The sequence below is a fragment of the Podarcis gaigeae genome (assembly GCF_964106915.1).
Source record: "Podarcis gaigeae genome assembly, chromosome: 14".
Lineage (NCBI taxonomy): Eukaryota > Metazoa > Chordata > Lepidosauria > Squamata > Lacertidae > Podarcis > Podarcis gaigeae.
The window spans coordinates 5,071,900-5,094,382 of NC_139690.1; the positions used below are offsets into that span (position 1 = coordinate 5,071,900).

General features: G+C 45.3%; 1 protein-coding gene across 4 annotated transcripts in view; it reads right to left on the reverse strand.

Annotated features, from left to right (window-relative positions):
• Nucleotides 1-22,483, reverse strand: part of CA12 (carbonic anhydrase 12) — a 36,143-nt gene that overhangs the window by 4,180 nt on the left and 9,480 nt on the right. For 2 of the 4 annotated variants that reach the window (XM_083712865.1, XM_083712868.1), the window contains exons 1-8: nucleotides 20,904-21,529; nucleotides 15,502-15,522; nucleotides 12,136-12,318; nucleotides 10,785-10,927; nucleotides 8,255-8,350; nucleotides 7,236-7,299; nucleotides 6,087-6,244; nucleotides 3,821-3,947 (exon numbers count right to left, since the gene is read on the reverse strand). In XM_083712865.1, coding sequence (XP_083568991.1) covers nucleotides 3,821-3,947; nucleotides 6,087-6,244; nucleotides 7,236-7,299; nucleotides 8,255-8,350; nucleotides 10,785-10,927; nucleotides 12,136-12,318; nucleotides 15,502-15,522; nucleotides 20,904-20,979 — 868 coding nt within the window. In that variant the 5' untranslated portion in view covers nucleotides 20,980-21,529. Of the gene's footprint in view, nucleotides 1-3,820; nucleotides 3,948-6,086; nucleotides 6,245-7,235; nucleotides 7,300-8,254; nucleotides 8,351-10,784; nucleotides 10,928-12,135; nucleotides 12,319-15,501; nucleotides 15,523-20,903; nucleotides 21,530-22,483 lie in introns of those variants that run through there. The other 2 variants (XM_083712866.1, XM_083712867.1) reach the window with 2 other exon arrangements.

The following is a 22,483-nucleotide window of genomic DNA, read 5'->3' on the forward strand; positions in this document are numbered from 1 at the left end:
TATAGCATAGATTACAGAGCCAGACTGGGACCATGACAGCTGGGTTCACATCCCACAGCCAGGAAGTTCACTGAGTGGCCTCTGGAAAGGCATTCTTTCAGCCTGACCTCTCAATATCATAATGTTGTTTTACAAATCTATGATGCAACTTGGAATCACTTGGAATCCTGTGTATAGTTCAGGTCACTTCACCTGAAAAAGGGGGGAGGGCTCGTTTAATCTCACTGTAAACAAGTGGTACAGTGACAATAAAAAGTATTTTTATTTCTATGTTGTACCGCTGGAAAAAGGTTCAGAAAAGGGCAGCCAGGAGGCTCAAAGGGTTGGAGTTACTCCACTGTGAGGAAAGGTTACAACATTTGTGGCTAAAAAAAAATGTTTAGACTTTACAGAAAATGTGAGTAAAGAGGGACATGACAGAAGTGTATAAAATTATGCATGGTGTGGCTTCTCTAATACTGCAACACAGAGACATCCAATGGAGCTGAATGTTGGAAGATTCACGACAAAAGTACTTCCTCACAAAGGACATAATTAAATTAACCCCTTTTGAGGTAGCAAAAAAGGTTTGTGTTAGGCTTCTAAAGTGCTACAAGGCTTGAGTGTGAGGGCGCTGCAACACTCAGGACCGTGTGTGTGTGTGTGTGGTCCAGCTGAGTTGAGCTGATAGGAGGCAGGCACTGTACCTAAGCTGTAGGCGCATTGCCCATGTTAATTCCCTTCTGGCACATATGTATGTGTGCCATCATCATGTATGTATATATATGCAAAAGTAACCTTGAGCATATAGACTGGCACCTCCCCCCACTAGCAGAGTTATTGTCCCTTCAACTGATGTATGACAGACAGGAATTCAGCAGGTCAGAACCAGCATTGTGAGTCTTATTCCTTGGAAGGCTGTGGGTTTTTAATTCCCACTGTTAACTGTTTGAAAGGGTTGCAGATCCCTTTGTGTGCTCTCACTGACTTGAATGGGACAAGATGTGTATACGATTTCAGACTTGAGCATGCTTGGATTTGAACTTGGTGGAACTTACAGCTTGAACCATGCACAGTTTGAAGTTCGAACTTTGAACTATGCGTGTTTGTTTCAAAGTAAGTCCCCCTGGGGCAACTCAGCTAGCCCTCCCCCTTCCCCTGTATTTCATCAGCAGTGTCCGTGTATAATAGCATGGTCCTATTCAACTGAGAAATGATGGAGACTATGAGCTTGTCAACATCCTTTTTGACACATAGTACCTGGAATTTAGATTTTACTAGTAGCATGGCCTACTAAGATGCTAAGAACGCTAATTTTCTAAGATCAGTTTTATTTTTGCTCCTTTGAATGAAGGATTCTGTACAAGGCAGAGCTTAGAGCAGTCTTTATTACAAATCCATTATGTGACCAATTGAAAAATACAATATATAATAAAATTAGACAATCTATTTGCCACCTCAACGCTCATTATTTCAAGAACCACTCACTGCTTCTTTCTTTAGGGAGAGAATAAAGAACCTTGTTTACAGAAAAATTAGCCATCTTTTGCCTTTCCTTTTCAAACAAATTTAAATTGGTGTTAATTTCTAAGGCAGAACACTGAGAATGTCAGATCATTTGGGACCTTTTCACACATTATGTCGCAACGAACTTAGGACTGTAAATGTGTGTACATATGATGGGGAACTCCAACCAATTCTGATGCTCTGTGCCTGTATAATACACATGTGTGCTCCATTCACATGTATATGTAAAGGTGTACATGCTTGACTGGGCTTCTACAATTGAGTTCCACAGAACAGAGGCAAGCTCAGCTTTCCCAGTTTAGTGGATTCTTAGGTCTGTATACACAGATCAGAGCACATCTCTGAGTGTGTTGTGGGCTTGGGAATGGGCTCTGTATCAGCCAAGAATCTAAGAACAGCACACTCCTTTTCTCATGCAAACATGTCCGACATTGACACACAGGGCCATCATCCTCACCATGAAGGGGAGGCTATTACAGAAGTCCACCCAGAGGAAACAGCTTTTGGTAAACATTTATGATAGAAGCAGAGAACTTGACTTGGACCTGCTTGTTTTGAGTTGGGAGACTGGCTGGCACTACTGGGCCCTTGGCATCTTGCCACAATTTTGATACCCTAGATTTTGACTATGTCCCCACCAAAGTTGCCACATTATGCACTAGATTTATTCTGCATCCCAGATATGAACTTTCAAAGAAATTAACAATTTTGAGCAAAGCACTTAAAATATACCCACAACATTTTATGGATACCGTAGTGCTTGCTTGGTCTAGTTAAGTGCAAAGGATAAATGAAATGTAGCTTTCATGATATAAAAGTTTGAAGGCCCATGAAACATCCTGGGTTGCGAAAGGAAATCTCCCTGTATTTCTTTCTTCCTTATTTCCTGTCTTTGGGAGGGTCAGCTGTATAAACTACAGCTTAGTTTATAAGTTACATGCCCTAGTTGAATAGCAAATGGGCAGACCAAGAGTTCCAGCCTGCCCAGCACAGCATAGGCTTAAAGACAGGGGTGGCATAAGGCAAGCACGTGTCCCTGAATGTGCTCTCTGGTGCACCTTGCGCATGAAGTCTTCTGCCAGCTGCTTGGTTCATGCTCCATGTAAAAGCTTTATTGGAGCATTTGACTGCTGTTTACCCTGTCAGTGCTATATAAATAATAAATAAGGTTTGGGGTTTCCCCATATGATTTTAGAGTACTACAATTTCAGACCTCTTCAGAAATCTAGTGGAGAATCCCTCCTGAGTTATTTATACAGTTGCAGGAAACTACAGCTGCAATTCTATGCAGAATTAACAGAATAAGCTCCTTTCGAAACAGTGGCTTATGAAACATGGCTTAAACATGCATAAGACTGCATTATGTATACTTTCTTTGCTGTAAAGCAACAAAGTTTGCAGTTCAGTTTGCAGAAAAGAAGCCCTGTGACAGTAATAAAAAACATTACTGATCCACAGTAAAATACAAGGCTCCCCCCTTTTTTCTTTTTGACAGAGGTCATTGTTGCATTGATTTGCCAATAATTTAGAACCATATAATAATCTTCAGCCAATTATTTTTGCCTCACATTTCACTTCAGTCAGATGGCTAATTTTTCCACTCATGACGGTGGGTTTTTTAAATCAATCCAGCGTTATGAGTCTTTTTATTACGTGTCAAACTCATTCTCCTGAATGGCTTCATCGGATCCTTTGAAACTCCCCAGAAAGTGTCTTCCTGCAATGCAAAGTTGTGGTTCCTTTTAGATGCAGATCATCAGATAGCAAAATATCCTTGTCCGCTGTTATATTCTGCCGACGGCTCACAGGGGCCCAGATACTCAGGTTCCCAAAGAAAGCTGTCCACACCGCCAGGTTTACTTAAAGGAAAAGCAAACTCACAACCCCTGCTTCCAGCACTCTGTGGGACAAACTCCACAACAAGGAGATGGCTTGTCCGCACCCAGGCAGTGGCACAAATGCTTTTTATACAGCAGAGCAGCCCACAGGTGGCCATGATCTCCACCACACCCAAGGTTATCTTGAGGATTCAGCTGGTGCCAGCAAAGCTCCTGGACCACCTCACCTTTGGTTCAACACATCCACTTTCTGGTGCTTGTTGCAACTTTAGCCTTTTAGGAAATACAGCCCGGCTGCCCCAACAGAAGGCAAGATAAACAAACAAAACAGTATTTAATGACACCCCATTTCATATCATGTTAAGGGGGAATGCTGCACACCCAACAAACTGTTCTTGGCTTGGAAGTGTCTCTGGTGCCATTTATAAAACTCTAAACTCTGCATAAATTTGAAATTCGAATCTTCTGTTGCTTACCTTGCCGGAAGGACACAGAAACCAGCCTTTCATCAAACTCCTGGACTCTCCTATAGTTGTTCACCATTTCAAGAGGGGCAGGGTCACTAGGCTGTGTGCAGTACAGAGTGCTTTCCAGGGCCAGCAGCTATGAGCAAAGCACAACAGTTTTAAGGATATCACAGTGGCAGGAATGGAAAAGCAGGCTTTCCTTCCATCACCAGTCCTTGTTACAGTTGAGACATTTCCCCCAGTATCTAGCTTTAATGTTTCTGTAGCTGGGATGTACTGACTCTACAGTACTAGTTAAAATTCAAGCGACTGAATTCTCCAATCTGTTAAGGTCACTTGGAATTCTGATTCTGTCTTCTGTACCCCTCCTAGTTTAGTGTCATCTGCAAATTGGATGAGCATCCCTCAAGTCCCTCATCCAACTTGTTTATAAAGATGTTGAACAACAATGGACTCAGGGCAGAACCCTGCAGCACCCCACTTGTCACTTTTTCCCAGGATGATGAGGAACCATTAATGAGTTCTCTTTGGGTTCAGTCCACCAACCAGCTACAAATCCACCCAACAGTTAGAATCATAGAATCATAGAGTTGAAAGAGACCACAAGGCCATCGAGTCCAACCCCCTGCCAAGTTAACTCATTCAACCCACATTTACCAGCTTCCTTGCAAGAATATCATGGGGGACTTTGTCAAAAACCTTACTGAAATCAAGATACTCTATGTCCACAGCATTTCCCTGATTCATCAAGTTTGTAATTCCATCAGAAAAGAAATGACTTATTTTTGAGAAACCTATCCTGGGTCTTAGTAATCACAGCATCCTTTTCTAGGTGCTCACAGACAAACTGTTGAATTATCTGTTCTAGGACCTTCCCTAGTATCGATGCCAAGTTCACCAGTCAGTAGTTACCTTGGTCTGCTTTTTGCCCTTTTTGAAGATGGGGACAACATTTGCCCACCTCCAGTCTACAGGGACCTCACCTGTTCTCTTAACATGCAAACCGTTAACAGAAGGAAAATGTGGAAATGGCAGTATGATTTCCAGATGGAAAGTAGGCACTGTGAAAAGCTGGAAACCTCAGGAAGGGAGAGGGCTCTTGTGCTCAGATCCTGCTCATGGGTTTCCCACAGGCATCTGGGTGCCACAATGAGAACAGGATGCTGAACTAGATGGCCCATTGGCCTGATCCAGCAGGTTCTCCTTATGTTCTGTAAAGCAGCTGCCACAGCAGACTTGACTAAGCCAGAGTCTTTAAGAGACCTGGATACCCCCACAATTAAGGAGAATTTGCTCTCTTACTATGTTTGACTAGGGCTGTTTCAAATAGCCACATATGGGGCTTGTATTCAGTCTTGACAGCTTTTTAAAAAAATGTCAACCCAGATCAAAGGTGGGTGTTCTAATGTGGTTGAGTGCCAGCGGCAGAGCATGCCTTCCCAGTGCCCGGTGTACACGTGCCCGGGGGGGCAGGGCTTGGCGGGCACCAAGAGGAGGAGGCAGCAGGGCAGGTGTGCACCCTGCCAGTCAGCCAGGTGGGGGCTGCACTCACCCGCCAGATGCCAACTCAGTGAGGGAGAGGGGCGGCGAAGCCACCACTGCCTCTCCTCTCTCCTGCTTCCGCCCCGAGTCAGGCCTGCCCGCAGCTGTGCCCTTCCCCTCCCTCTCGCCTAGCCCATGGGCAGCCCTAAAGAGAAAGGGCACCTCATTGCACCCCCTAAAAAAATGTGCCTTGGGCTATGGCCCTCCCCCATGCTGTGCCACTGCTGACTGCATTGCCTGGATTGCAATTTAGTACATTACTGCTTATCCTTCAGGTGGTTTGGTTTGGTTTTGCAGAGGATACTAGGTCTGTGATGGAATGTGTGGACAACCATTTCACTATGGCTGCATTCAACACACGTTCAGGTCTTACCCAAGTTTCTTAAATGTGCCCCAAGATCTCTTGGGTTGCAACTCTCATATTGTCCACTGACTGCTTGCACACACTGATGACAGAACAATTTCATTTCATTTTTCACATTGGGTCAAATGAATTAGCCCTGTCTGTATTTTCCATGTCTCAAACACTAGGGAGGAAGTTCAGTCTTAATCTTCAGTTTGAATCCAACACAGTAAAGCTAAGATGGTAGATGGGAGTCTAGCGTGTGCACAACAGCAGTATCCATAAAGGTGTAAGTAGGTGGGAAACTCAGAAGGCAGGTATACATTTCATGCACAATTACTGGCAAGATTACCAGCTTTAACTGAGAACATATGTTTTATAGACCCTTGCCTGTTCCTCTGAAATTTGTACTGGCTTTCGAAAAACCGTCCAAAGAACACTTGGGTAGCAAGGAGGTGTGGTCAGGGATCCTTCATAGCGGTAATATTCATCCAGTCTGTCTGGGAGCAAATCTTGGACATTGAAACCCGGGATGAAGGCTTCCTGATCTGAAAGAGATCACCCTTTTTTTATTAACTATATTCTTGCCAGCCCAACTCTCAGCATATTTTTGGATGCAGCATTTCCTTAATTCTTTACTTTGCCCTCTTTTCCATTATTCCAGATAAGCAGGTTTCATTTGTGCATGCAAGAGAATGAGCACTTTCACCAGTCAGTCCCCCTGATGCTGTGCATCTAGCTAGAAAAGCAAAGTGTTCTGCTCTAAAGGTCACAGCTATGACAGCCAATCAGTGTGGCTGGCTGCTGCAAAACACGTACTTTGCTGAGCAACAAAAGTCATCATGACACATGCTCAACCGCAGGTTAGCTAACTTGTCTAGGACAGGGGTGGGGAGATGACAGTGAGGCAGACAACAGGGTGGGTGCACAACAATGGTATTGATGGATAAAACAAGCAGAATGTATTTTGTTACGCTGCTTTTTTAATTTTTTGTTTATGCTGCTTTGGGTTATCACTTGCTTATAAACAATTCAGTACCACATACAGCAAACCAGGGGGCGCGGGTGGCGCTGTGGGTTAAACCACAGAGCCTAGGACTTGCCGATCAGAAGGTCGGTGGTTCGAATCCCCGCGATGGGGTGAGCTCCCGTTGCTCGGTCCCTGCTCCTGCCAACCTAGCAGTTCAAAACCACGTCAAAGTGCAAGTAGATAAATAGGTACTGCTCCGGCAGGAAGGTAAACGGCGTTTCCGTGCGCTGCTCTGGTTCGCCAGAAGTGGCTTAGTCATGCTGGCCACATGACCCGGAAGCTGTACGCCGGCTCCCTCGGCCAATAAAGCGAGATGAGCGCCACAACCCCAGAGTCGGCCACAACTGGACCTAATGGTCAGGGGTCCCTTTACCTTTACCTTACAGCAAACCAACCTCACACCGGTCTCTAATGAATTAACCTGCACTGCAAGTACATCCTAAATTGACAAAGTCTTCTGATTTGACTGCTTAGGGATGCAAAATTCCAGTTGAAATCCTTTTTCCTACCTTTATATTTCACATTCTGAAAATGACTGAAGATCTTTTCGAATGATGGATTGAATGCACCTGTCTGTAACAAAAAAGGAGAAGATTTATTTTCTAGCCATTTTAATTCTGCATAGTTTTAGGTTCAGCAAGTACTTGCAGATCTTTATTAGGCACCATTAATGGTAATGGAAGAGGAGAGCCCACCAAGGGGCAAAATCCACCAGGAAGGTCTCCTGCGCAAGAACACAGTAGCACAGCTCCCATCCACTTCAATGGAACTTGAACAGGAGAGCTTTGGGTGGATGGTTTCCCCATGTTTACTCAGTAGGGAAGACCATGTGGATGTTTTGGGCACCCAAATGTTTTGGTCTGACCTTGTTGTTTCAGTTTACGCCATCATTTGTTGGCGATATAAGCCTAGCCACAGATTTAGTGGGCTGAGGTCATTTCTTTTCAGGGCACAAATACATTTGTGTTTCAATAACCCCAGAGCTGCTCTCATTAGAATAATGGCATCTGGTGGTGAGTGATTTCTTCAACCACATTCTAAAATACTTAATAGCCATGATTATAGTTCACTAAACCATTAGCAAAATAGCACTGGAAAAGCAACCCCAAACATATTTGGTGACCAAAGCATACTTTGGGGAGGGAGATGATGTTGTTTGCATTGTAAGACGTATGAAACAGCTTTTAACAGGGCAGCAATCCTTCATCCACAAGGGCAGGCAATCAAAAGAGCCTTGTCTCCTCCTTTTCCCTGTGTCTGGAGCAGGGGAGGGGAACATGTGGCCCTCCAGATGTTGATGGGCTACAACTTCTGCTATCGCTGAGCATTGGCAAGTGTGGCAGGGGCTGATGGGAGTTGGAGTCCAACAACAACTGGAGGGCCAAAGCTTCTCCAGCTCTGGTCTAGAGGGACAAGCTTTGAACCTGGATAGAATCATCAACTGCCAAGAGCCAGATAAGACCCTATTATATTAAACCTCTGGGTGCACTTCAATTTTTGGACACTTTTGAGGGAAAGAGCCCCTTACCTCAATCAGGATTGCCAAGACTGCCAGTCCATCTGATTTGTCCATTGCTGAGTTCACGTCCAGATATTTGTCAGAGTTGTAATGTACGATGTGGAGCTTCAGAGGGGGAATAAAATGGCAAACACCAACTGAAGGCTTAACCACTGGTGGAGGAAGACAGGTGGGGGGGATGCGGTGTGCACTGGGTGTCAGCTGTGAGGGCGGGTGACATAACTGCACCACCCCCCACCCTACGCTCGCTGCGTGGGCAGCGGGCCATTAGGGACGATGCTGCCACAGGCAGCTAGCGGCACCCCCCCCCCAACGCTCGCAGCAGGCAGCTAGGGATGCTCACCATATGGGCAGCTAGCCCCGCCCCTGCGCTGCTCCAGGTGCCGGGGCAGGTAGCTCCACCCCTGGGCTTAACAAATTTACAAAGCTTGCAAAAGATAATCTGATTTACTGGATGCCTCACTGCAGTATAAGTTGCCTGATTAGGAAAACTGACTATATATATATATATATATATGCCTGAAAGCACCAGCATGCTGGATTTCACACACCCCAAGCCTGGCCTAGTTATAATAGAACACAGGTGCAGAATTTGGGGCCTGGGGGCTTGACTTGGCCCACCAGGTTTCCCCATTTGGCAAGTAGTGGGGCAGGTAGACATGAGGCTTCAAAAGAACAACGAGCAACAGATTATTCCTTTGCAGAGACCAGATGTGCTCCCCTCCCCTTCAGCTGATGTGTGGTAGGAGTGCGCCTTGCTCAAGGAGGGGAAAGCGGTTTCTATTCAATGTAAACCACTTTCCCCTCCCAGACTCACTCTTTGAACCTCCGAAAACTGATTTTCAGAGGTTTACGGAGCAGTGTGGAGCTGCTTGCAAAGGACTTTAGCACAGCATTTTGTGAAATCACTGTGATGTCTGGTGATTGACATGTGGACAGCCTTGCCCGCTTGTCAAATCTGGCACGCTGGTGGAGGTGAGAGTAAGATCTGGCCCACCAGTCAGAAAAGGTCCCCTATCTCTGTAACAGACCATCAGAATTACAGCATTAACTACGGAAGTGGCAGAATGGAAGACAGGGGAAATTTGTCTGATGGGTACAGTCCACCAAGAATATGGTATTTTAATGAGGTGGCTTATGTGGGACAGCTTCTGGGCAACTTGGATGCCCCCTGTTAACAGCAAGGAATATGGGATGGGGAAGAGTGCCAACATCACACCATTAGGGTTTTCTGCCTCAGGAACCAAAATGTATTGCTACAGCCTTGCGCTCTCATTCCCTTGTAATTGACCTTGAATTATACTTTATGGCAGGCATCCATGTCTTCTGCTAGACTTATAATTAGTGAAAGACATGAAACAGCTTTGTGGTTGTGAACTGAAGGAACTGAACATAATGGCAATTCTTTGTGGTGTCCACAGAACAGTGTCATAGCTATGGGGGAGGGTAGCTAGATTTTTGCCCCAGGTGAAGCCTCCAGAGGGGCGCCATTGAGGTTCCCAGCCTCTCTCTGTGTATGCATGCGTGTGCACAAATGAATAGGTGTGCGTGCCAAACTGAGTCTTTGACCCAGGTGAAATAAAGCCTAGTTTGACGCCTGCATGGAATGGATTGTGGTGCTCTGTTCAGATTGGTCCTCCCAGGCAGTTCTGTAGAATAAATATATAAACTAGGATTGCAAAACATATTAGCATATCTGGATCAATCGGCAGTTCTTAAGAGCACCCTCATCCCAGGGTGGCCAATGTGGTGCTTGCCAGATATTGGTGATTCCTGATCTTTGGTCATGCTGGCTGGGACGGATGGGAGATGTAGTAAAAAAAAAAATAGTTACACTTGGCATAGATTTCTCCCTGCTAACAGATATGATAGTTCACCATGTACTGAATCTTTAAGGGAAAAATATTTTTCTGGTATCATTTGGAACTTGTTTGTGTTATGATCTGGTGCTACAAGAATTGTAAATGTGCTGCTTAGAGAAGGTGGGGCTTGTAGAGAGTTGTTTGTCCTGAGGAAAAGTATATCAGGGAATGAAATAGAATACAACTTCTTGAAGAGCTAATAAACATTTTTTATTATTAAAGTTGTGAAACTCAAAATATATTTTTCTTTACTTAATAAGTTTGATTAAAATATGTATAAATATGTAAGTTTGATTAAAATATGTATATTTTACTTAATCTTTACTTAATAAGTTTGATTAAAATATGTATATTAAAAATATTAGCTGCTTTTCCATGTGAGAAAAGGTCCTAAAAGTGGCACACAAAACTTGTGATGAACAAAGCCAGCTGTGCTGTGCAGCAGAGGGGAGCAACTAGCAGTCTGCTTCTCCAGCCTCATAAGGAAAAGGAAAAATAAGGCGGGAAATTTAGTGTATTTTAATCTTGCCTTTCAATTTTAATTGTTGTTGGATCTTAACTGTAAATTGTCTTGAGTGCCCTTTGTAGGGCCAAAACGTGGCATAAAATGTTTTAATAAATAAATTAATAAATAGATATCTGAAAGGAGCAATAGATTGAATGCCTCAAAATCTTACTTCAGCAGCAAAATGCCTCCCACCAATTGTGTGTTCAGATCCTTCCTGCTTGTTCCGGTTTCCCCAGTGTAAATGGAGCTGAGCGGCAGAATAGTGGGAAGGGAGGCTCCGGATGCGCATGCTTTGAGAAAGACTCATTCTTACTAGGAGAGGAGAAGATGGGAGAGGGAGACAACACGACATGAGAGTATTAAATGCAGAGGCAAAACTCAGTGCAGGTCCACGACACATTTTTACATAAAATTGCATATGCTAATTTATATGTACAGAGGCAAATGAATTCTGCCAGTTCTGATCTTAGATGTAGCTTCCCAAGTTAGGATGCAGCTCAGATTGCTCTCACCTTTGGGGGCAAGACCTTAAACTGAGATCTACATTTAGGGCTCCTAGTAAAACACTGGCTAATATCACAGTCCTCAAAGGATTAATGTTGGGATGTTAATGCATTTTAAAAGGGTTATATTTCACACTGGTGCAGAGGCAACAAGAAACTTTGCAGCCATTGAAGGAAGAGAGTTATTTTTTAATCAAAGCTGCTGCAAAAGGGAATAATTCACAATACTGTAAAGACATTAAGGAAGTTCAGATACAACTTACTATGTGCATATGGATGGAGATTACTAAGGAAGGAAATTCTGAATATCATGTGCATTTTTGTTGGGATGAAATTCTGAATATCATGTGCATTTTTGTTGGGATGAGGAAACTAAAGGGATGACAAACTAGCAACGTTTTGAAGCATCCTGTTCCTCTGCTAGTTGTATTTTTCCATATTCTGACTGCTGCCACTATCCAGAATATGAAACAAAATACTAAATGCAGCTCATCCCTCTAAACTTGGAAGAAGAACATTGTACCTTGGTTGCCAAGCCCAATTTAACATGCTAGGTGGTTATTATTCACTGTGCTTTGGTGAGAGTTGTACACCTTGTGGTTTTAGAGCTATTTCGTCTATTAGTAGCACTGTATTAAGACCGTCGTAATCGTCACCAATAGCAAGTCATTTAACTTGTAACTGAGGTTCTTTGAGTGGCCACTTGTGTAGACACACATATGGGTACAGAACCAATATGTGTGACAACACCTCCACACAGGAGGGAAAACTAGATCCAAAGTTATGTGCCAAAATAAATAGGCAGTGTGGTGAAGACTGTAAACCCAACCAAATCCTACCTATGCTGATCCCCAAACATCTACAAAATGGGAATAAGGCTGGCCTATGTTATCTTTTTTAAAAAAAGAGAGATAATAAATTATTAGAAAGTCCTGTACAAGTGCTAAATAGTATTCTTTGTCATTATGTAATGATAGTAATAGTTCAATTTTCTCTGTCCATGTTAGCCTCCCTTACCTGAATGTCCATTATTGGTCAAAATAAACTCCTCAGTGGGGGAGACATTGTAGCCTTCCAGTTCTATGGGCAGAAGAGTTGAATCATACTGGAGAACATCATTGTGAAAATCAATTGGAGACTGGAATACTCCTCCACAAAAGGGGAACATCTTGGGCCACACTCGCTCCCCATCAGAAGAACCTCAGGGAGACAATAAAGGAATCCAGATTCGAAACACAGGAAGATGCATGGCACAGAGTCAGACCATTGGCCTGTCTCGCCCAGTAGCCTTCAGCCCCTACAGACATTCGAGAAATACCTTGAACTCAAACATCCATTTAGGGACCCATTTGGAAAACTATTGTAAGCAAGTGAAAAGGCTAGCAGGATTATTGTAAATTCAACAGTATAATTTAGATTAAGATATAATGGGAAGGGGGAAACTAGATGGAAGAAATAGAATATGCAGCTAATTTTGAAAGTACAATGACCCATCGGAGGAGGAGAAGGCAAGTCGTTGGATGTATTGTTTTATATTTACCAGAAGCCAGAACAACAAGAGGGATTGCTGCACAGCGAAAGCAGCGATCCCTCTTGCTGTTCTGGCTCCTGGGATAGCTGCGCAGCCTGCATTCGTTCCATAAGACGCACACACATTTCCCCTTACTTTTTAGGAGGGAAAAAGTGAGTCTTATAGAGCAAAAAATACGGTAATTGTGGAAAATGTGTACCTGAAAATTTGTTTGTTTTTTTAAAGAACCTTGGACATGTAAATAAGCAGGTATATGTTGTCCTGGGAACTATACAGACAATTGCTTCTTGAGACAAGCCTTATGGCCTGCCCAGTGTTACGCTCATTCCATGCCTTGAAAGGGTTTGAGCGGTTTCCCACCACTTCTCCCCCACTTTCTAAGAACAGGTCTGAGTGGTTTTGCCCTGCAGCTTTCCCTTGAAAACCCCACTCTTTACTGCTGAATCGGAACAACCAGCAATCCGCAGAAAACCTAATTGCCATTTGTTCCAATTCAGTGGTAAAGAGTGGGTTTTCCGGGGCGGTGGGAAGTAGCGGGCCAGATGGATGAGTCCTTATTTGGATTAGGAGCAGGGAGAACCTAGGTTCAAATCACTGTTAAGTCATCAAACTTACTTTGTGACTTGTGCCCCTCTCTCTCTCTAAACCTGGCCCCTGGCCCACCTAGTGGAGTTGTGAGGATAAAAGTGGAATTGTGAGAATAAAAGCTCCTTGAAAGATAAACACTTATTGGCAACAACTCCCTCTCCTCTCTTTGCCTTGCCAGCAGAACAGAATTGTCTCTTGCTGCGCCCTCTGCTCCAAAGACCACCACAACCTTGCCCTGACCTGTTAGAATCACATCCTGTAGACGAAACACCTTTCAACAGCAATGTTATATACCTGAGGTGCCTGTGTGTGCACGTACACACAATTTCTACGCCTTTAGAAACAGTGGAATGGGTTTAAATGTGCAAAGGTCTCCTGCAAGCTTCCTACATGGAGGGCAGGACCTGGGGTGGGGGGAGCTCCTTATCTGACTCAGATAAATGGAAATGTCCTGCAGTAATAAGGAAAAGGAATTGAGAGCTGATGATTGCTAAAGTAGGACTGGGAAACTCTTGAAGGAGAGAAACAAGCAGCTTCAGCAAGTCATAACTCTACACAAAGATGAACTGTGTGGGGCTGGGCAGCGGAGACAGCAAACACTCTGCATCATTTCCCATGTGACACAAAGGTCTCTTGAAAAAAACAACAATTCCAAGACAGATTTCCCCTAGGGGGAAATTGTGCCATGTAGCTATTTCGCTTTGGAGGCTATCTTGAAGCAATGCACCTCCCTAAGTGTGTCTTACAAGGTCAATTTCCCTGTGGAGAGAGAGTATGATATGGGCATATGTGTTCATGTGTGCTTTTAATATCTGCATATTTACAAATATGAAAAGCACAGAGGAACAGCCATGCACTCAGATAGGGCTTCTCCTGTTATTGAATATTCATCCTAATTTGTCTTGCACAAAGCTTACACTGAGGGCAAACAAACAAACAAACAAGATAAGATAAGATAAACCTAAATTTCCAGAAAGCCCTTCTACCCCTCCCACAAAATACTGGAAGTGACCATAGATATCATGCCTGTGTATAAACTTGCATCGGTTCATCCCACATGCAAATGGCACATCCTTGAAGCCCCTTAGCCAGTTGAATAATTCAGACTTTGCTGTCTTCTTTGCAGCCACATTCCACCTCTTAGAGCAGGGGTTGGCCACATGCGGCCCACAAAGACCGTTTTACTGGCCCATGAGCCACTCCCAAACTGAGCCGCCCACTCGGCGAGTCCCCGGTGCACTGTGCTAAACTAGCACGGTGCGGCACTGAGCAGTGCCGGAAATTGCATCTGTGCATGTGCAGATACTGGAAATCACATCTGCGCATGTCCAGATGCCAAAAATAACTTCTGTGCAGGAGTGATTTTTTATGTCTCGGCGTGCACAGAAGCGATTTCCGGCGCCGTGGACATGCGCAGATATGATTTCTGGCATTGCGCTGCGCCAGTCCGGCCCACGGACGATCTCCGTAGGAGTGATCCAGCCCATGGCCAGTAAACCTTGCCGACCCTTGTCTTAGAGTGTTTCTACCCAGCAAAGCAGGTAAGGGATGTCCAGTAGCTAGTAAACACCAGCCATCCAAAGTCAGTAAAGAACCTTTTCCAGCTCTTCACTTGACACAACACATTAGGATTTCCATTCCTGGGCTTTAACACAAAGTCCTTGAAGGTGCTGTTTTTCTAGAAAAAGAGGCACCGGAACTCACCATGAATAACTCCCTTGTTGTCTTACAATGGCAATGGTGCCAGAAATGAGTTCCTGCAAGTTCTGGGTGAAAAAAAGCCCTGGTCCTTGAGACTCAACATTAAGGAACTAAACACAAAGATGTTCCATTTATACAGCACAACGTTGTCGCCACACAGTACACCTTTGCCACCAGCCAGCCGCTGCCTTCTACCCCAGCTCATTTTCAGATACTTGTGTGGCCTGTCACCTAGCAGTGGCCTGTTAAGTTCTACCTTCACTTACTTTTTTGGTCAACCAGTTGACCTGGTAGTTAGCCAAGTGCTCAGCCCACCTCTTTGAACAAGAATTGATTTCATGTGACACAACATGTTCCTGTGATATCTGTACCACATCATGGCATCACGTGCTGTTATCACCTGATGCGCCCTGTTGTTTGGGTGAATGGAAGGTATGTAGGCATTAGATCAACAAAACAGATCCTGCTATTAACTAAATGAGACCTCCCTAAATCTAACCTGACATTAAACAAATAGGATAAAGAATTACAATTTAATGTATTGACCTAAAGTCACTACTTACCCATGTAAGACCACTTGGACCCTTGGAGGAAAATAAAATAGATACAACTTAGAACACATACAAAATAAAGTACTATAGCTAAACATGTGTATAAAGGTATAACATATTATACTTTATAATTAACTAGAAACTAAGAAATTCAACCAGAATTCAGTTAATTCTTTCTCTCTCTCAATCAATCTGCTTTTCCCATTGAATGATGTTGTCAGGACTGCCGCTAGGTCCCAGCTCACAGAGGACCAACGCCCAGTGGATGTTATATACAAAAGTCTTTATTAAAGTTTAGTTTCCATTTCCAAGCTCTGGGCGTGCAGACCCACGTCTCGACGCTAGACCAGCTAAGTCCCCTCTGACTCACTGCTCCACCCACACCAGTTTAAGATTCTAGCCCGGCTCCACCTCTTACGCTGTTCTTTCCTTCGCTGGGTCCTTCTGCCCTCTGGGGTTCCCTCCTTCCTGGACTCCTCTGACGCTGAGCCTCCTGAGTCTTGTCCCTCCCTCTGGCGGGCTTTAGGACCTGGCTCCCTTCCCAGGCTCCCCGCTGTGCCGCGCTCCTGTACATTTGAACTTGGCGCGCGCGCCCAGCCGGTGACTTTCCTTCTGACCGTTTCCCCGCTTCCTGATGTGGGCGTTGCCAAACCTGACTCCTCTCCTCCCTCTGGTGGTGAGGACACTGGTCCCGACTCCTGGGACTCCCCCTCCCCACTGTGCTCTGGTGGAGAAGCTGGTCCTGATTTCCAACTGCTGCTCAGGGACTCCCCGCTAGCCCCTTCCTCCTGGGGCTTCCCCCCTGGAGCCCCCCCCCTCGCTCTGGCCACCGGCGCTCCCTTCTGTGAGTCCTCCGATTCGCTAGAGAGGCTTGTGGAATAACTCTGGCCACTGTCACTGCCTGCGCCCCCCTTGTACTCCTCCTCCTCACTCTCCATTTGCTCCCCCTCCTGTGTCTCTCCTTCTGAACCCTGACAGATGTCTTCCTAAGATTGTAAACCTGAGAGTTGGGACTATGTTTAGTAATTTGAAAGCTGTTTTGTGCTAAAGAGCTGTTTTGTGCTAAAGAGTGGGGACCTTAAACGAATGAAAGAATGCATGAATAAATAAATAAATAAATAAATAAATAAATATTTCCTCAGAAATAAATCCCAAACCATATAGTGCTGCTTGCTCACATGTATGTGTGCATAGAATGACAGCCTTATTCCTTGACAGTGAACTCTCTCTCTATCACACACACACACACACACACACACACACGTACCTAGCAATATCCAATGCTCGCCATACACAGAGCATCACAGTTTAACTTGTCCATTAATTTCAGTGGGTCTGTTTTGAGTAGGATTGAGTACTTAGGTCAGCCTCCATTACTGAGGACTGGAAATGTTGCCAATGTACCACCAATGTTTAAAGAGGAATCTGGAAGGATCCTGGAAGTTATAGCCCAGTTAGTTTAATTACTGTCCTGGGAAAACTGGTGGAAAGTTGGATAGCTCAATGTAGATGATGACTCAGTGTGATGTTCAACACTTTGAACTGAATGTTGGAGTCCTGGGTTCAAATCCCCACTCAGCTATGAAGCTGAGTGATTTGGGGCCAGTCACTGTCACCCAACGCAGCCCAGACCAGACTCATCCATTGTGAGGATAAAATGAAGATGGAGGAGAACCATGTATGCCACTGTGAGCTGCTTGGAGGAAAGGTGTGGTGATGATAATGATGATAACGATGATGATAAATAAATAAATCCACTGTAGTCATCTTCATGCAAGAACAGAATGAAGGTTGAGGTATGTTCTCTCTCTCTCTCTCTCTCTCTCTGTGTGTGTGTGTGTGTGTGTGTGTGCAAAACCTCTCATACTTTGGGCTTTTAAAGGTTGTTTGCAGCAAACATCTTGTGTGCATGGCGTACGTGAGAAGAAGGAGCAGCCAGTGCCCCTCCCTCTCTCCCTTCCCACAGAAACCTCCTAAGAACACACAGGTGTCCCTGCCTCCCCCTCCTTTCACAATATAACTTCTGTCTCTTGTTTCAACAGCAGAACTGGTGTGCTTAAGAGGGAGCAACCAGAAGGTTTTTGTATTAAACACCAAGGGCCTTTACACAACTGAGATACTACTCTTACTGCCCTTCTTTATTTCTTTGATTCATTATTTTAAAATTTCTAATCCCTCTCTCCAGTTAAAACTGCTCCAGGCATTGAGCTCAGTGTGCTTTGGGCTGTTGCAACTTCTTTCTTTAAGCAAAGTGTGGAGGAATAAGAGCAACAGAAGCTGTTAAGAATTCACTCTTTTTCACACAGCAGCATTATTCAGCAGCTTTTGAGTTTACAGTGAACACAGCTCAGTTTCTGTAGGAGTGTGTTTGGGGTGTGTGTGTGTGTGTGTGTGTGTGTGTGTGTGTTGTCTTTTCCTAGACTAAAATATCTTCAATTAGTGTAACTAGCAGCAAAACAAATAGGATTTTCAGTGGCCCCTACTTGCTAGGGGTTGTAAATCAGGCATGGGGAGCCTATTGCCCTCCAAATGCTCTTTGTCTGCATCTCCCAACCCACCACCTCAAAAACAGGCCATGTCTGCTTCGGCTGGTGGGAGTTGGGAGTCCAACATCTGGAGCAACCCTGTTTTACACATCATCAACCCTATTCTGCCTTTGGGGAGGGGGGAGGTCTTGGAGCATTGCCTTCATCATTTTGTTTCTGTCCACGCACTGTGCAGCTCAAGGTAGTGTACGTGCAGAGGCCAATTTAGGGGAATGTGACCTGTTTGGTCGCCCTGGGTGTGGAACCGTGGGAATGCCACAGGGGTGCCGCAACTATGATGTGGAATGGAACGTGAGAGGAGGTGGCGGCACAGAGCGCTGCTGAGATTTGAGTCCCCAAGGTCCTCCACTGCGTCTGTGGTCCACACATTTTGAGCTCACAACAACCTTGTGAGGCAGGTGAGGCTGAGAGATGGAGACTGATTCAAGTGAGCTTCACAGCTGAGTGGGAATTTGAATTTGAATTGTCAGGGGCAGCCAACATCGTGCCCTCAAAATCTTGTATCCAACTATCTAATCCAGGGGTCAGCAAATTTTTTCAGCAGGGGGTGGTTCACTGTCCCTCAGATCTTGTGGGGGGGCAGACGATATTTTGAAGGGGGGAAAAGAACAAATTCCTACGCCCCACAAATAACCCAGAGATGCATTTTAAATAAAAGGACACATTCTACTCATGTAAAAATACACTGATTCCCGGACCATCCATGGGCCAGATTTAGAAGGCAATTGGGCCAGATCCAGCCCCCGGGCCTTAGTTTGCCTACCCATGATCTAATCATTTGCCATGCTGGCTGGAGCTGATGGGAGCTGTAATTCAGCAGCAACAGACCCCCTCTGCTCTACCATTATACCACACAGGCTCCTTTTATGACATTTCCTTACTCACAGTTGCCATCCTACTGATAGGATGCCTGTCCTATCTACTTTCCCCAGACCAATAGCAGTTAAATATCTGTTGGATGCATTTCCCCCAAGCACTTATACCTACAAGCACACACACGTGAGCACTAAGGCAACATGCTGCAGTGTCTATCATTGCACACACTTCTTATGCCAGTATTTTCAGCTTCCAGTACAATCACCCTAAGTTCTTAATTCAGCACAGTGTTGTGTTGGTGGTTAACTTTATTACCTGCCCTTCACCAGGAGATCCCAGGGCAGGTTGCAACAACTAACTTTGGAATTAAAACCAGTTGAGACAAATCACGGGAACAGGGACTATATCTTGTAGGAGCTACAGGTATGAGCTGTGAAACAGGCTAGCCATTCTCCAAATCTCACAACCAACCAACCAACCAACCAAGCCCAGGTTTACCTGCTGTCTCCAGGGTCCCAGCCAGAGGGCCTTTCTTTCCATCACTACCTGTTCCTTTTCACTGTGTAAGTTAGGGTTACCATACATGCAGAATTTCCCGGACATAGCCAGGATTCAGCTGTTGGAAGGTGTCTGGGTGGAAATTGCTGAAATGTCCAGGAAAATCCATAATGGCAATACTGTGGGAATAAATATACCCTACAAATGTATGGCAACCCATGTCAGAAGTGTAGATTTTGGCCAAACGCTTTATTACCATATTGGCCTGAATATAAGCCTCACTTTTCCCCCAAATTCCAACCATAAAAAGTTAAATTGTGGCTTATATCTGCGAACTTATGGTATGCATCCAGGAGCGTGGGGCAAACAGCACCAGAAGTGCGGCAAAGCTGACCCACCCCATGCGTAGTCCCCCCCCCCGTCCTCCCCCCCCCCGTCAGGGAAGGCAGAGAGGGAGGGAGGGAAAACGCAGTGCAGCTCCCCCCCTCCCACTATGCAGCCAGGAGCAGCAAAGATTGGAGCGGCTTATATTCAGGGTCCCCCCCACCCCAATTTTAAAGGTGCAGCTTATATTCAGGTGCGGCTTATATTTGGGCCAATACAGTATTTATTTTTTTTACAAGAAAAAGCTCAACAACTTTTCTATACGGATTTTCACTTTTTGAAATATGGCAACCCTAGTGCAAGAGCTTTTAGGAACCTTGGACCACTGTTGTCTTCTGCTTTTGTTTTGTTTTGTTTTGTTTCTATCTGTGACTGTTCTAAACTGGTTTAGATTTCCCATTTTATTTTGAATTTTATGGCTTTAACATTTATCTTGCTAACAGTCCAACAAACTTCACTTATTTGGGCAGGATAAAAATGTAGTGAATACATAATGAATCAATAAAGAGATGGCCTTAAGCAAGCTGCCCTTCTCCCACAGTGTCATCCTCACAGCACATCTGCAAAATGGGCATATTATTACTAGCCAACCTGACTGGGCTGCTGTAAAGATGATAATACCTGTGAAGAAGTTTAAAACACTGGTGTATAATATTATTAGCACAGCTTGTGTGGTCTGAGCTGTTGGTCATTCCTGCTGGTTTCTGCAGTCCCTCCAGGAATATATTCTTTATCAATATTTCTTAAGGATGCACTGTAAGCATTTGGGTACTGCCAGCAAGCAAATGCAAACACTTGTCTTTTGCATGCACTTAAGAACATCAAGTGTGGCCACTAAGACTTCTGATAACTTCCAAAAGAGCAACTGTATTGGTTTCTTGAAGAAAAACCAACAGTCCTGCAGCACCTTAAAGACTAAACAATTTATTAGAGCACAACTTGCTTTCATGCAATAGGCTAGAGTCCACTTAATCAGCTGCCTGGAAAGTTGTTCTCAGCAGGCTGGGCTGTAGTGGCTGGGTGGGGGAGAACGGAAAAGGTAGATTGAAATGGTAATAAAATGCAAAACATGCAATTCGGTTAGTGCTTAGCTTCCCAACTGCCACATGCATTACTGCTACAGTACTTTGGGAACAGGGACAACAGGAAAGAAGGATGGAAATGCATTACCGTTGACAGGTGCTTGTGCAGAAAGGTGAGCCTCTAGGAAGAGAGAGAGAAGAACAACTGCAGTTGTGGCCGACATATCCAGGGAAGCCTTTTGACTCCTATGCAATTCACACAGGGCAGCCTGCCCTTCCTTCCGTGGAGCAAGCTGGCTTCAAAGAGAGACACACGTACACCACCAGACACTCCTGCTAATGACTTACGGGCTCTCCACCCTGCCAGCCTTCGCTTCTCAGCAGCTCAGCCCCCAAACAAATGATGTCAGGGATGGACCTGCCTCCCTGGTCACATCTCAGAGCTGCAGAGCATACTTAGTGTGCTCTGTTTGGGAAGCATTCTGTTTTTATTTGAAAATGAAACATTGCAGTGTACAACTCTTGGGGGAAATCTCAGCCCTTGCTCATTAAGTTCAGCAATGTGCCTTTTATTTTCAGGCTCCACTTCCCCTACACTAAACTCACTTTTGGGGACCCCAAACCAGCACCTCGGAGGCCAAACTAGGCACACCTTCCATGGTATGGAGGCAGTTAATATGCACATGTGCCCGTCTCACAAATGTGCTTGCCTGGTGGTGGGAAGCAAAAAGGTGGTCAGTGCTGGAAAAGGCTCACTGAGGGCACTTGGCACAAGAACACTCCCTCCCCCCAATCTGGAATGAGGCCTGAGCCTAACTGAAGATTACTGGGGAGAGGATTGAACCTGGCACCTTCTGCATGCCAAGCATATGTCCTGCCGCTGCCTTATGTATCCTCCCCCCCAACTGAGAACTTGACATACCACCTTCACATTTTCAAGAACACTCCAAGGGCTCTCCTCCTTGTAAGGATTTGAGGAGAGAAGAGAGAGAACTTGGGAGACCACATTATATAGCAAGGCGGTCCAACTTTTCATAGAAAGTGGACCACAAGACAAACGGTAAATTAAATTTCCATACTGTAAATTAAGGTAAGGTAAAGGTAAAGGTACCCCTGCCCGTACGGGCCAGTCTTGCCAGACTCTGGGGTTGTGCGCCCATCTCACTCAAGAGGCCAGGGGCCAGCGCTGTCCGAAGACACTTCCGGGTCACGTGGCCAGCGTGACATCGCTGCTCTGGCGAGCCAGAGCCGCACACGGAAACGCCGTTTACCTTCCCGCTAGAAAGCGGTCCCTATTTATCTACTTGCACCCGAGGGTGCTTTCGAACTGCTAGGTTGGCAGGCACTGGGACCGAGCAACGGGAGCGCACCCCGCCGCAGGGATTCGAACCGCCGACCTTTCGATCGGCAAGCCCTAGGCGCTGAGGCTTTTACCCACAGCGCCACCCGCGTCCCACTGTAAATTAAAGTGTTTGTAATTAAACACACGGGACGCGGGTGGCGCTGTGGGTAAAACCTCAGCGCCTACGACTTGCTGATCGCATGGTCGGTGGTTCGAATCCCCGCGGCGGGGTACGCTCCCGTCGTTTGGTCCAAGCGCCTGCCAACCTAGCAGTTCGAAAGCACCTCCGGGTGCAAGTAGATAAATAGGGACCGCTTACCAGCGGGAAGGTAAACGGCGTTCCGTGTGCGGCTCTGGCTCGCCAGAGCAGCTTTGTCACGCTGGCC